This window comes from Lissotriton vulgaris, chromosome 4_1 (genome assembly GCF_964263255.1).
Source record: "Lissotriton vulgaris chromosome 4_1, aLisVul1.2, whole genome shotgun sequence".
Taxonomy (NCBI): domain Eukaryota; kingdom Metazoa; phylum Chordata; class Amphibia; order Caudata; family Salamandridae; genus Lissotriton; species Lissotriton vulgaris.
In genome coordinates this window covers 1656705131-1656722216 of record NC_141691.1, presented here as the reverse complement: position 1 = coordinate 1656722216, position 17086 = coordinate 1656705131, and the positions used below count along the sequence as shown (strand labels likewise).

Here is a 17086-nt window from a genome sequence, read left to right as displayed (position 1 = left end):
GTCTCTGTCCTTGTTGTATGTACATGTTTTACTGAGAATGTCAGACTTCATTCTCACATGACTGAGAAAGATAATGTGAATTTACAGAAAATATGCTTTCAGTTTATCTTATAGATCCCCTTCCAAACCACTGTGGGAAAAGCATGAGAGAATGGTTTTCTTTCAAACATGATTCATGATATCCCAGCAGAAGGCTTTTTCACATGGTAAAATCACCTTAGAACACACCACAATTCCTAAAATGAATATGGTACCATCAACAAATGATTTATAATGTAACTATTAACTACAATGCTTTTTAGTGAGGTGCTATCATGTATATTGGTCCCAAGATGGCAGTCAACACTTCTTGGATGAAGTGCTGACAGCCAATCAGATCTCACAATGAGATGTGTGGTTAGGCTCCGCCCAGATATATATGTGTTTGTGAAGTTAATTTTCATAAAAACCACTGAAGCAATTTTCCCCAAATATAGAAAAGGCACTTCTGCGTACCATTCCCTACAATTTTGCAAAGTTTGGTGTAATTCCATTCAGCGGTTCGGGCTGTAGCCTTGTCTATTCGTCCTATGGAAATTAACATTGGGAAAACACGTTTTGGGACCCCCCTTTTTTCTCGGCCCCCGCATGACGAATCCCCCCAAAACTTCTAGGAAAGAAGCGGAGCGGAGCTGGCCTAAATTTTGGAAAATTACACGCACATTCCTCAACCGGCGCCAAAGTTATTCCCAATAGAATGTTGCGGATTTCCTATGGTAGCTAGGTCCTAACTATATATACTTACTGGCTATCGCCAGTAGGTAATATATATATATATAAACACGCAAATTCCTGATCCAGATTCCTCCCTCCTCGGTCGGACGGAGAATCAGGTACGGACCACTTATAGCTTAATTTCAAAATTCTGTGCTTTATTGTGCAAAAGTTCCATAACAGTTCCAAGTCTCACCCACACTGCCGAACTCAGGACAGGTGCCTTTTCCCGCTGACGTGAGGGTGAAATCACGTTTAAAATAAAAGCTACAAAGATACGCAGCACTCACTGAACTTTAAGCTGATTTATTGTAAGCAAATGTATTGCGGTGTTTCCTCCTTCCTCAGTGCTCATTAGCCCAACGCAAACATCGCACATGTTTAAAACCCAGCAGGATGATTTCACTAGTCAAGCGCAGGATCATGGCCATCAACAAAAGACTTCCACAATTGCAATTCCCAATACCAATATCACGGCTGCTATCTCTGAGTGTGCTTTATCTATTTCAGTTCTTATGGTGAGTATGTTGTTTTCCATTAGTTTTCAACGTTTGTTTTTTTTGTCAAAAGTGTCTCTAGAATAAAAAATAAAAAAATAAAAAAACATGCGACAATCCCGCACAACTTCCCACGTAGGGGGCAGATGAGGCATCCAAACAATATATAGTTCAAGACCTCTGGAGGTAACATAAGACGAGGCGAGTGGCGGCCATGACGCAGAGGGAACCACGGAGCGTGGTTCGGGTCCACCTCCGAATAGGCAATCAGTAGCGTTTAAGTCATTATTAGAAACGCGGGTCGTCGCTGAGCAATGGTCTCAAGGGGCCTGGTCTGTCCTGCCCCTTACGTTAACAATAGAACCACAGCGGCAGAGTGACGGGACGTCATTGAAACATAACTAGAAAAATCCCCCCCCCCTCTCCCCCGCGTAACCCCCAATCTACCCCCTGTTCCCCCCCCCCCCCGCCTCCGCCTAGTGGTGGTAGCACTTTTTATGTGTAGGATCCAGTCTGGTTTGCAGAGTTTATTGACACATGGAACATCTTATTTTTTTTTATTTAAATTTGTTTTTATTGTTGCAGTAAAGTATTTCAGTACAGAATAAACAGACCGCCGACGTGGCCTCAACATTCAGCCACGAACAGCTATGTGTGCAACGTTTTCTTGCTATATAGAACTGGTACACATAAACATGACTTCGGTGAATCAGTGCATTATAATCATGCAAAGGCTCCTGCAGGCTGAAAGGTGATGGGACGGTATCGCCATAGGGGCGATGAATAAGATCAGATGGGTACTTTCATGCCGTTACAGCGCCGGATCTAGATCTGTACTGTGCACACAGCAGTGTTACCAGTGAACAGGGGGGTAACGGAACTGTGGGAGGGAAGCATGTAGGCGGTAGCAGGGTCTAAGTAGGGAGATAATGGCGGCGGGTGTCGAGGGGGGGGGGGGGAGAAACCCATGGATGGCCGGACATGCAAGAGGTTGCCTAGGATATAGGGGGTTATCGGGGTCCGACTCTGGGGTGGCTCACTTCAGGTGAAGGCTACCGGTCTTCTCGGGTGGGGGGAGGGGAAGGGTCAGGCGGGTCTCCAGCCTGCGTGGACTGGCGGAAGCTGTGAAGGAGCATGGCCCATTCCATGGAGATGGGAAGCTTGCGCGCGCCCTTGGCTTCTTCTTCCCTTAAAGCGTCTTCCTCCGCTGCCGCCCATTTGTTAACCGCCCCCTGCCAGTGTGCTATGGGGGGACCCTCTGGGGATCGCCAGCGCATGGTTATACATCTATTGGCTAGTAGGAGCGCTAAGGACACGAACCGCCTATGCACCGGCTCACGTTTAGAGATGTGGAGGATGCCTAATGCACTGGACTCCCAGGTGGCTAGTGTAGTGAGACCCGTGAGTTCCAGTAGTGTGTTGTGCACCCCCTGCCAGAAGGGTTGGAGATTGGGACAGTCCCAAAACATGTGACGGAAGTTCGCAGCTGGGGAACAGCATCTGGGGCACAGGAATGGCGTGGAGGGGTAGAACTTCTGTAATCGCGCTGGGGTGAGATATGCCCTGTGTAATATATAATATTGAATATTTTTGAAGCGGGCATTCCTAGAAACGCGTTTAGGGGCCTCAAGAGCTTTAGTCCACTCCGAGTCGTGTAGAACACGGCCTATGTCCTCTTCCCAAGTGGCTCGTAGGGTCGTCAGGGGGGTGTATGAGAGTTCCCGGATGGATTTGTATAGCCATGTGACCAGGTGGCGACCCACCCCCATATGCAGGATAGTATGTATTACTGGATGCGTGTCTGGCTCGCCATTTTGGAGATTGAAATGGGGTCGGTATCCGTCGAGCAGTTGCCTATACCTGAGGAATTGGCCTGGGGGAGCCCGTATTCTGCGACCAGGCGGTCCAGCGGTTTCAGCTGACCCTCCTCGAAGAGTGATTCTAGATCCGTGATGCCACAGCGGGACCAGTCGGCGAGTAGTGGCGCCGCAAAGTAGGAATCCTGCTTGGGGCCGCCTATTAGCGGCAGCAGCGGGGAGTATGGGGGTCTAGCGGGAGACAGCCGGTGAATCCGTAGCATACATCGGCGCGCTATCGTCACCTGGAGGGGGTAAGTGCGCCGTGGCTTGGTGCCCGGGAGGAGCAGACGGGTGAGTTCCGGAGTCATGATTCTACCAGTAGGGGTAACCGTCTCCTGAGGGTAACGGTCCGCTGTCCAGTAGGACAGCCACTGGAGCTGTGCTGCGAGGAAATATGCCTCGAAGGATGGAGCTCCGAGTCCCCCCTGTGTTGTGGGGAGTTGAAGAGTTTTCAGGGCGACTCTGTGGCGGCCTGCTCCCCAGATGAGAGTTCCTAAGAGGGAATCAACGTCGCGAAAGAAGGATCTGGGTGGTATCACCGGCAGGTTTGTGAAATGGTAGAGGAGCCGGGGGAGCATCACCATTTTAGCAAGGGCTATCCGTCCAATCGGGCCAGTGGTAACTTATTCCAGAAGGCGACCGTCGGGCGCAGACTCTCGAGTACCTTGCGGTGATTGCCCTCAAAGATGTCCGTCGGAGAATGGTATAAGCGGACGCCGAGGTATCGGGGAGCTTCCGTGGACCATGAAAGCCTATGTGGTCCAAGGTCGATGTCTCGGGGGGGGGTAGGTCCGGGTGTAGGGGGTAAACCGTGGACTTGTCCCAGTTGACTTGTAGACCCGAGGCAGTTGCAAAGTCCGCCAATGTGGCCCCTATGGGGGTTAGGTCCATTTCAATGTCTCGGACATATATGAGGAGATCATCCGCGTACATGGACACACAATGGGTCCCGTCTGCAAGCGGTACTCCCCAGTCCATCCCCTCCCGATGCAGTCGAACCGCCAGCGGTTCGACCGCTAGCGCGAACAGGAGGGGCGACAGGGGGCAACCTTGTCTTGTGCCTCGTCGGACTGCAAACGCCGGTGAGATACGTTTCCCGATACGAACTCGAGTAGTGAGGTCGGTGTATAGGAGGCGGGTGTATGCCAGGAGCGTCGGGCCGAGATTAAGGCGCCGCAGGACCGAAAATAGGTAGGGCCAGGTGAGGGTGTCAAACGCCTTCTCTAGGTCCATAATGAGGCAGGCAGCGCGGGGAAATCTGTCGCGTACCTGATCTTGGATATGGAAGACTCGGCGGAGGTTCTGGGAGGTATTCCTCCCGGGGACGAAGCCGCATTGGTCGGGGTGGACCAGCGGGCGTATGACCTGCGCATAACGATCCGCTAGGATCTTCCCCAGGATCTTACAATCAGTCGACAGGAGTGTGATAGGTCGGTATGACCCCATGTGAAGCGGATCTCTGTGGGGCTTAAGAAAGGTGACAATCACGGATTCCCGTAGCGACTGGGGTAGTTTCCCCACGTGGAGTGACGCCCCGAACACCCGTGATAGACGGGGAACCACCAGGGGAGAGAATGTTGCGTAGTATTCTAGTGGGAAGCCGTCCAGTCCTGGTGCTTTATTTCGGGACATGGCACGTATCGCTTGGGTAATGTCAGAGGGGATTATCTTGGCGTCTAGTGTGCGCTTGTCGGAATCCGATATCGTGGGCAGCGTCAGAGGGTCTAAAAACTGATCTGCGGTAAACGGGGTACAGCATGTCGGGGCTTCGTATACTCGTGTATAATGGCGTTGGAATGCTAGGAGAATCTCCGCTTGTGATTGCACCAGTACACCCTCCGGGTTGAGAATGTCCGTGATCGGCTTGATTTCGGTGTCCTGCTTCGCCATCCAGGCCAGAAGAGCCCCGGTTTTGTCTCTGTCTTTGTGCACCCGAGAGGCGTATGCCCTGAAGTTATACTTACGGAGGTCAGCACAGGCAGTTTGGTATTCCGTTTTGGCCTCTGCCGTGAGCACGGCGTGTTCCTCCGAGTCATCAGGCCGTTTGGTGAGAGCAGCTAGAGCTTGTTCCGTCTTTAAGAGCGACCGTTCTAAGGTGCGGCGGACCCCCACTATCTGTTTGATGCATTCTCCCCTTGCCACCACTTTATACGCGTCCCACTCCACTAGTACCGATGACGCTGTGTTCTCATTGTGCATAAAGTAGTCGCTTATGCTGGTTTTGTGCGCGTCCCTGAAGACCGGGTCCGTTAGGCAGTCTCTGGGGAGGCGCCAGGTGGGGACCGGTGGATGCGGGGGGCGCCAGGTAAGCCGTATTATGTGGGCATCATGATCTGAGAGGATCCGTCCCAGGTAATCTGTAGATGTAACCATAGGGAGGATCGGAACAGAGCAGAGGAAACGGTCTAGGTGGACCCGAAGGTTGTGTGGAATCGAGTGGAAGGAGTAGATGCGAGCCAGTGGGTGTAGGTGTCGCCATGCATCAGTGAGCGCCCAGTGTGTGGTCCATGCCCTGAAGAGGGCCGCCTGCCGAGGGGCCGGGGAGTGCGTGGGGGGAGGATGTGAGCGGTCCAGTGAGGGGTCTAGTGTGCAGTTAAAGTCGCCTCCCAGCACCCATGGGACTGTGGTGAACTGGGCCAGGACGCCCGTAAGGTGATCCCAGAACCGGTCCTGATCCGTGTTAGGGGCGTATATGCTGCCAAGTAGTACCCCTTGCCCATCAAGAATTCCCTCCAGAAGCGCGTATCTGCCCTCTCGATCTACTACTCGCCGGAGCGCCCGGAAGGGAGTACCAGGTCTCACCCAGATTAATGCGCCGCGTGCGAACGCTGAATATTGTGTGGCGCAGATGGTCCCTCGCCATTTGGCTTGTAGGCGAATGAGTTCAGTAGCGTTAATGTGCGTCTCTTGTAAGAACGTTATGTTGGCCGCCATGCGCCGTATGTAGGAGTATACAGAGTAGCGCTTGCTGGGTGTGTGTAGGCCCCGTACATTTAGTGTAAGGATACTAACGTCAGAGTGGGGGACAGCCATTGCTAGGGTGATGTGGTTGGGGGAGGGGCCCCTCTACAGTTCCCGTGTGCCGCCTATGTGTGCGTGTCGTGCATGTTCCTGCGTGCCAAGCTTCCTTAAACGTGGGGGGGGGACTGGGGAGGTGAACAGTAACTAGAACTTCGGGTGGGTAACTGTCCCAATACTGAGGATACGTCACTGGGGGTGGCATATCCAAACTAGTGTCCCACTAGGGGAGAAAGTCAACAGTAGTTTGCGGGGGTGGCAGCATGTGTCTTCGCTGGGCCTGTGCGCGGGTCGGGCTCTAGTAGGAGAAATATCTATCGCTCGCTGGCGCTTACAATTATCTAGTAGATCAGTCTAGGCTTCTAGACGTTGCGCATCATCACAGGCATTCAAGAAAAGGATATGTCAGGTGACAGTTCAGTTGTTCACGAGGAAGTGACAGGTTGGCTGGTGAGGGCAGCGTCCAGAGTTTGTGCCACAACAAGGGGGGAGGAGATCGGGCCAAATCCCGACATGGTTCCATCGCTGTCTCGATCTTTCTCCGGGGTGAATAGGTGTGGCTGACCTTCCAAGTCCGAAGCAGGGGGTGACGAATGTAGTTCAGTGACCGCCCGCAGGGCGTCTCGTCGTTCCTGCATGATTTGGGTGAGATCGGGTGAGCCCGCTGGGGAGGACGTCTGGCTCTTGGGGTGGCCAGATCGCTCATGATTAGCGCCACGTCTCCTGGACCGTCTGGAGTCATTATTGCGTGCCTTCCGGGGTCCGGGCTTAGGGAGCAGCGGGCAATGAAATTCGGTCCAGTCCTGTGCGTCTGCCGCCGTGTCGAAGAAGAGGGCTTTCCCCTTGTGGATCACCTTGAGGCGGGCAGGGAACAGCAGGGAATATTGAAGTTCGTTTGCGCGGAGGCGCCTCTTGACTTCTAGAAACGTGGATCGACGCTGTTGAATCTCCCTGGCATAGTCTGGGAACACCATAACGTGTTGGTCCTCCACCTGCAGGGGGCCCGCCGTCCGGGCCGCACGAAGACCGCATCCCGCTCCCGGAAGTGCAGAAACTTGGCCAGCATGGGCCGCGGGGGAAGACCAGGTTTGGGTGCCCGGGCCGGGACCCTATGTGCCCTCTCGATGGAGAAGTAAGGCGACCGGTCACAGTCCGGGGTGAATGATTTAGTCCAGGATTCCATGTAGGTCAGAGGGTCCGAGTTTTCTATCCCCTCCGGCAGGCCCAGGACGCGAATGTTGCAGCGTCTCGAGCGTCCCTCCAAATCCACTGTGCGTTCCTCCAGGGTCGCCACGCGGCGTAGGATCTCCTGCATATCTGCTGCCTGCGATTGCACCGTTGGCTGCATTTCAGTCACGATCCGCTCACCCTCCTTCACTCTGTCCGCCAGTTTACGGTGCTCATCTCGGATCAGGCTAATGTCTGTTGCCAGGGTGCCCAATCTCTCCTCCATCGAGAGGCGAGACATTTCTATTGCTGCCAGCACCTGGTCCAGCTTCGTTGATAGCGTAGGGTCGGCTTGCGACGTGTTGGACTGTGTCCATGCCCTCGTCTGGGGCATCTTCTCGATAGCCGTTTCTGGGACTGCCGTCCCCTGGGTGTTCCTCGGCTTCCCCATGGGTGCTGCTGAGGGGAAGAGGGGGGGGTTGCCCCTCGGTCGTCGTGTGTCCTGTGGGTGGTAGGTCGTCGCCACGTGGTATCGGTGGGTGAGTGGGCCGCCACTCCGGTTCCTCCGGGTCCAAGGCGAGGCTCGCTTCACCCCGGGGGGGCCACCACCAAGGGCGTCAAGGGTGGTACGCGGTTACCGGGGTCGGTGGATTCGATCGCGTGGGGGCCTCTGCACCTCACAGGGCGGGGTCCAGTGCCCGCGCTGACCGGCAGGGCAAGGTCGGGTGGCGTGAGCTAGGGGAGGTGCTGACAATGTCTCCAATGCAAGTGGGACGCTCTCGTCCCCAGAGCGGGACTCGTGGCTGTTCCTGGTGTTAGGCCTACACAGGCGCCATGTTAAGGTCAGGCACTCGGATCCACTGGGCAGTTTGTACATGTGAGTGCGAACTGGGTGCTCTGGCCGGGTGGCAGCGTGCTCTGTGGCTGTCCTCGTGGGTGGATGTGAAGAGGGGGCCACCGGGGTGCCGACCCGAGATCCCCAGGGAGCAGGAGGGGAAATGGCAGCACAGCACTCACCGATGGTAGTGGCGGGGTCTCCAAAGCGCTCAGCTCCGTGTGAGTGGCGGTCCTCCTGTAGTCCGCGGTGGCAAGCTGTCCGGGTTTGAGGGCCGATCAGGCTCCCGGCAGGGAAACAGCCTCGAGGCGTCGGAGCTCCGGGGTGGCGGCCGCCATCTTGGGAGCCGGGGCTCCGGGGTGAAAGAGGGCTCCGTTCGGTGTTCTAGCCCTCGCAGGGGTGGCTCCCGGTCACCGGCTGGCCGAACTTCCTGGGGTTGCTGTGCAGCTTCGTGATCGGTCAACCTCGTCAGGGCCGGCAGCGCCCGGCGCCAGGAGGTCGTGGAAGCGCCCTCTCCCTCACTAATGTACAGCGCAGAGTCAGTGCCCGACCGGCTGGGTCAGGTGGTATCGGCCCAGGGGGGGGCGAGGTTCGTGTTGTTCTCGGCGCCTAGGCCTCCGTGGGCGCCATGTTAGGGTCAGGCACTCGGGCTCTCCATCCAGCCCCCAACGCAAAGTCCTTCGGTTCCCTCTGTCCGGTGGCTATGTGGGCTGTGCACCCCTGCATGGCCTCGAGTAGGTGGGGGGGGCCCGCCGGGCATCGGTGTCGGGGCTCCGGGGGGGGGGGGGGGGGGGGAGGAGCGATTGGCACTCACCGCCCTTGAGGAGAGTTGCGGGCCCCCGGAGGCACAGCCCCGCTCTGGCGGCACCTCCGCCGGTCCCTCGTGGTCCGCGGTGGCGGGTCGGTCGGTGTCACGGCCTGATCAGGCCTCCAATGAGGTAGAAGCGCCGGGGTTGCGGAGCCTTGGTGCGGCGGCCGCCATCTTGCGCACCGGGGGTGTAGAGGCAGAATCGAGCGCCGTCCAAGGTGTACCCTCGAGGGCCGGACCCACAGCTCCCCCGGGATTCCCCACCGTCGTCAGCTGGCAGTATGTTCTGTGGCCGTCGCTGAGGGTGTCGGCTCTTAGCGGGTTCCGCGTCCGGGAGACGGGACTGCGCCCGCCATTTTCAACGTCGGCGCTCGGCTCCGGTAGGAGACTCTCCAGGGCGCGCCGTCCGTCAGCTGCTTCTGCAGGTCGCTTGGGGGATGCCCCAGGGCAGCACAGGTGATGTGTGTGGAAGTTGAGGCTCCCGGCGATCACAGGTAATGGGCAGGATGCTAGCCCAATCGCGGAGCCTCAGCAAGACACAGCCGCCATCGTGGCTTGCTTAGCCACGCCCCCACACATGGAACATCTAGCGTGTCTGGCGGCTCACTAGAGAAACGATAGAGCCAGCTCGTTGGAGAAACGATAAAATGCATTACGGTTTAAATGCCAAATAGAATTGCACTAAACTGCACACACAGGCACTGCAGTGGCAGGCTTGAGACATATTTGAAAGGCTACTTCTGTGGGTGGCACAATAAGTGCTGCAGCCCACTAGTAGCATTTGAAGTACATGCCCTGGGATTATGGTATACCATTTTACAAAGGACTTATCAATACAACCAACATGCCATTCAGGTATACAACAGTGTTTAAGGGAGAAGCACATGCACTTTAGCACTGGGTCCTAAGGCCAGTGAACAGAATCAGAAAAAATGGGAGGCAAAAGGCAAAGACCACCCTAAGATGACAGGTCTAACATTGGGTATGTAAAGATTGTGGGAAGAAAATAGAGTTGGCCTAAACAGTTTTCAATAATAATAAAGATTGAGCTCTTAATTCCCTTCTTAGCTCTGTGATTACCCCCTTCGTTCATCATTGTCTAACGATTGCCTGCTAGGTAAGGACATGTTTGAGAATAGGGTTCTTGCTTTGAAAATGAGTCCTAGGCTATTGGATATGTATGGTACTCATAGAAGGTACACCTATTGCAATTAATGGAATGTTTATTAGAGAAATCCTGAAACTGCCGTGATAGATCATCTTGTACTGGCATAATCACTTCTTCAGCACCAAGAAAAATGCACTCTGATTACCTGCCCATGGATTATTCACTATACAGCGACTGAGGCTTCTTAGGGTAGGAGTTTGTGATCTAAGGTAGGGAACCAGAACAATGGTTCTTTAAAATTGTCCTACCATAATATAGTCACACAGATGAAAAAACAGTGGTGGATGGTTTTCTTGAATTAATTTCAGCCACACATCCATATTCTGGGCCGCAATCTCATTCATCAGTTGTTTCCCACCAGGCCACCCCAGACAGGAATCAACCACATGCAAATCACCTTTGCTTCTGCTCCAATGGAAACAGCCAAGCTCAAACTGCCAGGCAAAGACCACTGTGAAAGGGAAGATGGGCAACACCAGTTTCGGCCTATATGGACTTAGTCAGTAGAGAACAGCTTGAGTACTTTGACACAGTGTTCCCAGGACCCATGAATCCATTGCAATTTGGGTGCAATTTGGGTGCTTCAACACCCTGCGCATGCTCCGAAAGATCTTCCGATGGATCCCCACCGAAACCAGGAAGACGGTCACCCAGGCCCTCGTCACCAGCCGTCTGGACTACGGGAACACCCTCTACGCCGGAACCAAAGCCAAACTCCAGAAAAGACTCCAGCACATTCAGAACGCCTCAGCATGACTCATCCTGGACATCCCTCGCCACATCTCTGCTCACCTGAAAGACCTGCACTGGCTCCCCGTCAACAAGAGGATCACGTTCAGACTCCTCACCCATGCACACAAGGCTCTCCACGACACGGGCCCGAAGTACCTCAACAACCGCCTGACATTCTACACACCCACCCGCCAGCTCCGATCCGCCAGCCTCGCCCTCGCCTCCGTCCCACGAATCCGCAAATCCACCGTCGGAGGAAGATCCTTCTTCTACCTGGCAGCCAAGACATGGAACTCCCTCCCCACTCACATACGGCTGACCCTGGACCATCTCTCCTTCAGGAAACAACTCAAGACCTGGCTGTTCGAGCAGTAGAGACCCCCCCTCAGCGCCTTGAGACCCTAACGGGTGAGTAGCGCTCTTTACAAATGCTGTTGATTGATTGATTGATTGATTGAGGTTGTTGTACGGGAAAACAAAAAAGTGAAAAAAGTGTTGGGTGGATTGTTTGAATTACCCTTAGCTACTGGTAATTATGGTAATTACTCTAGGCCGCAATCAAGTTCATCTTTTTTGCCCCATAACACCTCAGATAGAATTCAGCCATTATCAAATCAGCCTAGGGCCTTCTCCAATAGGACAATCTGACCCGTACTCCCAGGCCATACTCCCTTCTCAGATGGAACACAGAGAACCTCAGACCGGTTTTGGTTCAGTCTCAGGCTTATCAGTTTCTTTTGTTTGCCTCAGTGTGGCAATCTAGTATCATAGCAGAACTACAGAAATATCAATAAGGTAAGTGCATTTAGATGAGTATAGTTTTACTTTACTTAACTCAAGTTATATGTACCTTGACGATATATATATATCTTCAAGATACGTAGATTTTGAGTTAAGAATAACAAGTCTGTACTTACTTATAAATACTTACCTTCCCAATATTTTGACTGTCAAATCTTTACCGATGATATTAAAAACTCAGTATTCTGGCATATAATAGTGATCTCAGATGGCACATGTATGAGTAGTGAAGAAAGTCATATGAGCGTGTAAAAGAGCAAGGCTAGGGAACTGAGGTTCATGTGAAGAGTCACTAACTAAAAATGTCCCTCGCATTGCTTGCTGCTTAGAGGAGCTGGGTTGTTGAGAACAAATTATGGCTCCTGGAAAATGGGAGGCACTGTAATGTGATAGTAATAATGAAGCGGATTGGTGACTTTCAGCATATTTTGGACTGCTTTGACAATGGTTGCCTGGCTATAATAACAAATATAGAGCCATCCTTACTTTATAGCTACATAGAGCTATCCTTACAACCGATAATCCATACTCTGTCTGCTGCATCCATTGAAGTTTCCCTTGATGTTTTTTCAAGAAATGTAGAAAAATACATAGTCAAAGTGGTGATAATGTAAAGCTCACTTATGGAACACTCTTGTGGATAGTTGACAGTAAAAAAGGGAAGAGCTTCAAATAGCAGTTTTACAGTAGGGAGTTATGAAATGAGAACACAGTATGTCATAGCTCACTGGTATTAGTAGTTTTGAAAATGTTTTGTTATGTTTCTTTTTGTGTTGTTCTTTTGGGTGGCAGTGCACTGAATTCTCCTTTACTTATTGGACTGAGTAAGCGAAGGGAAAGTAAGCAATATGGCCACTGAGAACTAAACGTTCTGCCAGACTGGATCCAGGAATTTTTCCATAGCTATCCTGTCCCTGCAGGGGTTGATGGCTCCATTTCGGCATCAGAAGTGACACCATGGTGAAGTCACTGGAGCCATATGAATAACCTACTACACCTCTCCCAGTCTCAGAAGGTGGGTATTGCTCCCAAAACTCCGGATCCTCCACCTTCATACCTGGAGATTGAGAAGGACACTTGAGCTCGTTCCAGCTGCCTCCAGGGTTGGATGACATCATTCCATTAGCCTGTAGCCTCTCCACAAAATCAGTCTATTGTGAAGGTGGAACATATTTGTTGCTTTGTCTAAAGAACTGAGTGCTAGAATGTGCACCTGTCCTTGGTCCTCAGTTTCACTTTGCACTTGGCTCAGTACGGCTATGTACTTGCCAGCATTTCTCTGCCTTTCTCTGCCTTCCAGATCAGCTGTCCCTTTTCAAGTCACCAATGATGATGAGATTTCTGAAGGGGCTGATGTGCATGTTTCCACCATCTCCATTTGTAATGCCTTAATGAACCTTAAACCTGGTTTTTATGTTTTTGATCATTTTGAGCTTTTTCACAGTTGTCAGCTGTGAGTGTTAACATTTAGGACAGTTTTTCTTGTAGCCATTATCTTGATGAGGAGTGTCAGTGAGTTGCAAGCACTGAGCATCCACCTGTCCTAAACATGCTTCTTTTTGGACAAAATGGTCCTCAGGACTAAAGCAGCTTTCCTCCCAAAGATGATGACCCCTTGCCATCGGGGGCAATTACCCTCACTACTTTTTACCCTCCATCTCACCCAACCAAGGAGGAGGAGCAATTACACTGGCTGGACCCAAGCTGGTGGGCAGTTTCTATATTAACCACACAAAGGAGATCAGGTCTCACAGCCAGCTCTTTGTGGACTTTGCAGGTAGCAAGAAAGTTAAGCCAGTCCACTAAAGGACTTTGTCTCACTGGATAATACTTTGTTTAAAAATGTGCCACACCCTTCCTAAAAAGGAATCACTAAGAGGAATACATGCTCCTTCCACAAGAGGTAAAGTGATCAGCATGTAGCAATGGTGTTACTTTGGCTGGTATTTGTCAGGTGGCAACATCGGCTTTCCTTAATTACTTTGCTAGGCCTTACTGCTTGGACTCACAGGTGAGAAAGCATGACCATTTCACAGGTTTAGTACTCGCAGATTTTTTCATCTAACAACTCCATCAGACCTACCTCCTGGAGTGATAATGATTTGCAATCTGTTCAACAGGCGAGGAATCTGCAGGTAGAAGCATCCATCACAAAAAAGTTACTTACCTTCAGTAACAATCTTTCTGGTGGATACTTTATAGTTTAGTTTGTTACTCTGCAAAACCTCACATTGATTGTTGTTTTCTCATCTTCACCTCTAAGAGCATGGAAAAATGGATGGGTAGCTGATGTCAGTGTGCCGTGTTGGACACTGAATGGCTTGAGTGACATCATCATGGAGTGGCTTCTGTTGGAAAAATGGAGCTGGCACTCCTATAGAGTTATGTAAAAATTCCTGGATCTAGTCTAGCACCTGAGGATATTCAACAGAAGGGGAATCAGCTGGCAGATAAAGTATCCACCAGAAAGATTATTCTGAAGGTAAGTAACGTCTTCTTGTAGATCTGTGCACTTTGTTATATCTTACTTGATACAGAGACTCAACATTTTAGTATTCTCTGCCTAGTGTTCAGATGTTGTTACTTCATTAAAATCATATATCAATGAAGTGTGGTAGCACAAATACATACCAATCAACATGTGTTATAATCCATCATTAAGTTGTGCAATTGCTTTCACCCTTCTAGATTGCTGAAAGGGAAAATGAGATTCTTCACATGAATGAGCATGTTCATCGATTGTCCCACGATCTAAACAATTTGAAGTCTTATGTGGATATTGATGAGTCTGCACAGAAAGGACGGTGGAACGAGTTCTCCAACATAACCAGTAGCATGCAGCAAATTGCCAACACAATGAGCCATTTGTAAGGCAATCAGCACTAGGAACTTCATTGCTACATGAAAAAGTTATAATTTGTTAATAACAAATGCCTCAGGTTTGTTCTGCACATGCGTGCTCTCACTTGACATTACCAGTGAAACCTTGGGTAATCTTATTACACAGATTGCTGCAAAAATGTTAATAAACTATTTGAAAATTTGCTACAGACCTGCAGATAGCAATGTATATTTAAATAGATAGCGAAGGCTTCACAATAATTATGAGCGTTTTATAGACGTAATTTTGCAGTTGATGTAAATTATACAATCTGTACAAATATTCGCAATTTCTGAATGGCATTCCATTGCTTCCAGGATTTCAATACATGTTTTACTATGGTCCTGTCTGATATTCCGGAGCTTGTTTATGTTAATTAAAGGTAGACCTCTAATCTCAAGATTAAGTTTTAGTGGTAGTTCTTTACTCTTCATTTTGAAAGTAGTGAGTAGAAATTGATTTAAAAGTAAGAAAAAATAATTAACTTAAAACTGGCCAATTCGCTGTAATCCGTATTTTTGTTGTTCCTAATAGTTCACCTCAGAGAAACCTGTTTTTTTCAAACAAGTCATTAACCCAAAGCCATGTATATCAGATGTTACATCATACACTCTTTGGTACTAATGTAAACGCAAGAATGGCCTCATGCCCCCAGCTGCCTCTTATTTGCGCTTGAATGGCTAGAGGAAGATCAAGGAGTGGAATCCTCAGCAAGTAAATGGGGCTCTGTCAGCGCTGTTTACTTTATGTGTATTTGTAAAGCGTACTATCACCTGTGAGGGTATCCTGGTGCTGAGCAGGAGTGTGTGTGCAAAGACCTGCCTATGGTAGGTTGAATAATTGAAAATCAAGGTCTTCAGCTTCTCTCAGAATGCAAGAAGAGAGGAGAAAGCTCTGATGTGGAGTGGGAGGTCATTCCACGCTTGAGTGCGACATAAGAGAATGCACGCCCTCTTAATCTAATTCTGTGTAAGAGTGGGAGCCTGGGTGATTGGTGGAAGGAGATTCGATGGTTCAGGTAGGTGAAGCCTGAGTTGTGTAGTGCCTTGAATGTATGTATGAGTAGTTTGAATTGAGCGTGTTTGTGTATCGGGAGCCACTGTAGTTCCCTTAGGTATAGTGGGATGTGAGTTCTGTGCAAGGGGGGTTGAGGATGTGTCTAAATGCTGAGTTCTAGATTGTTTATAGTCTTCTAGTGAGTTGCTTGGTGAACCTGACTTGGAGAGTATTCTCGTAGTTCAACTTGCTGGTGACTAGAGCATGAGTTACAGTTTTTCTAGTGTTTTTTGGGAGCCATTAGAAGATTTTTCCAAGCATATTCAGGGTGTGGAGGCTGGACGCAGTGACTGCGTTGACTTGTGTGGTCATGTCCAGTTTGCTGTTGATGATTATTCTGAGGGTTCTGGCATGGGTTCTGGGTGTTGGTATGTGCCTGAGTTCGGCAGTCACCAGTTGGAGTCACATGGTGATTTATTCGTGCCAACGTTCACTACTTCTGTTTAGTTTAGTATTGAGCTTGAAAAAGTTGGCTTTCATCCAGTTAGCAACTTCGGTCATGTAGGTGGTGAACTTGTGTCTTTTGTTGGGGTTGGGGAGTGAATGAGTTGTATATCGTCTTCATATGAGAGGATGTTCATGTAGGGTGTGCAGATGATGTTGGCCAGAGGGATCATGTATGCGTTTGTTGCTCGAATGTGAATTTACCTTGAAAAAAGAAAAGACAAGAGGTATTTGACAAAACAGAAACAGTTGGTTTATTCAAACTCTTCGGCAGGGAGAACAGTTACAGAGTCGGGGTCTGAGGACTGTTTCATAGTACAATCGGTCTTAGCGCCATTATTTTAACCTTTTTTAGGAAGAGGAATGCGGACCTAGTCATGGAGTCATAAATTACTCCCACCTAATAACAAATGCTGGTATGTCTTGACCCTGCGTGGACACAATGAGGGCCAGTGGGTGACAGGTCCAGATTGCCGGCATGAGGAGTGCCTGTGCTGTGTCCTGATTGGCTGAGTGTTCCTAACTTCATGTGGCATCTAACTTTATGGTGTTTTGGGAATGCACACAGCCCTCCAACCATGTGTGATTTATTGGGGCCAATCTCCCCCGACCATTTTGTTGTAGCTGCCTATCTGTGGGATGAATCTGGGCATTTCCTGTTTTGCGCATTTGTCTAGGTGGCAAGGCCTGCCTGACCACGTATTTTCCGACACAGGGTTGCTGGAGAGGTCATAATTTAGACAACAATGATGCGATCTTGTTTTTATGTACTCATGTATCATTGAATTGTCAACTACATCATCTACCCCACACTTCATGACAGTCACTTATTAGAGGTTTGACCTATTTCAGTTTTAAATATTACTACTTCCCTACTCAATTTAAGGACTGTGTTTTTACAGCAGGAAACCCCCATTTGTAGGAAACCACACAAAAACAATATACAGACAAGTCAACCACAGGGAGAGCCAGGGAAACGCATCATTCCTGCTCAGGGGCACCTCCCTTCTTACACATGCCTGTTTGTAAACAATGCAGTGCTTGGATCGCAAGAGTCAGAGTCCCAT

The 17086-nt window shown here is 50.3% G+C and overlaps 1 protein-coding gene across 1 annotated transcript in view; it reads left to right on the top strand.

The window, feature by feature from the left end:
• The window catches only part of LOC147724364 (uncharacterized), a 350577-nt gene extending 335416 nt beyond the window's left edge, over positions 1 to 15161 (top strand). Inside the window, exon 11 of the mRNA XM_086965924.1 lies at positions 14327 to 15161. Coding sequence (XP_086822050.1) covers positions 14327 to 14509 — 183 coding nt within the window. The 3' untranslated portion in view covers positions 14510 to 15161. The remainder of the gene's footprint in view (positions 1 to 14326) is intronic.
• Positions 15162 to 17086: the final 1925 nt, after the last annotated feature.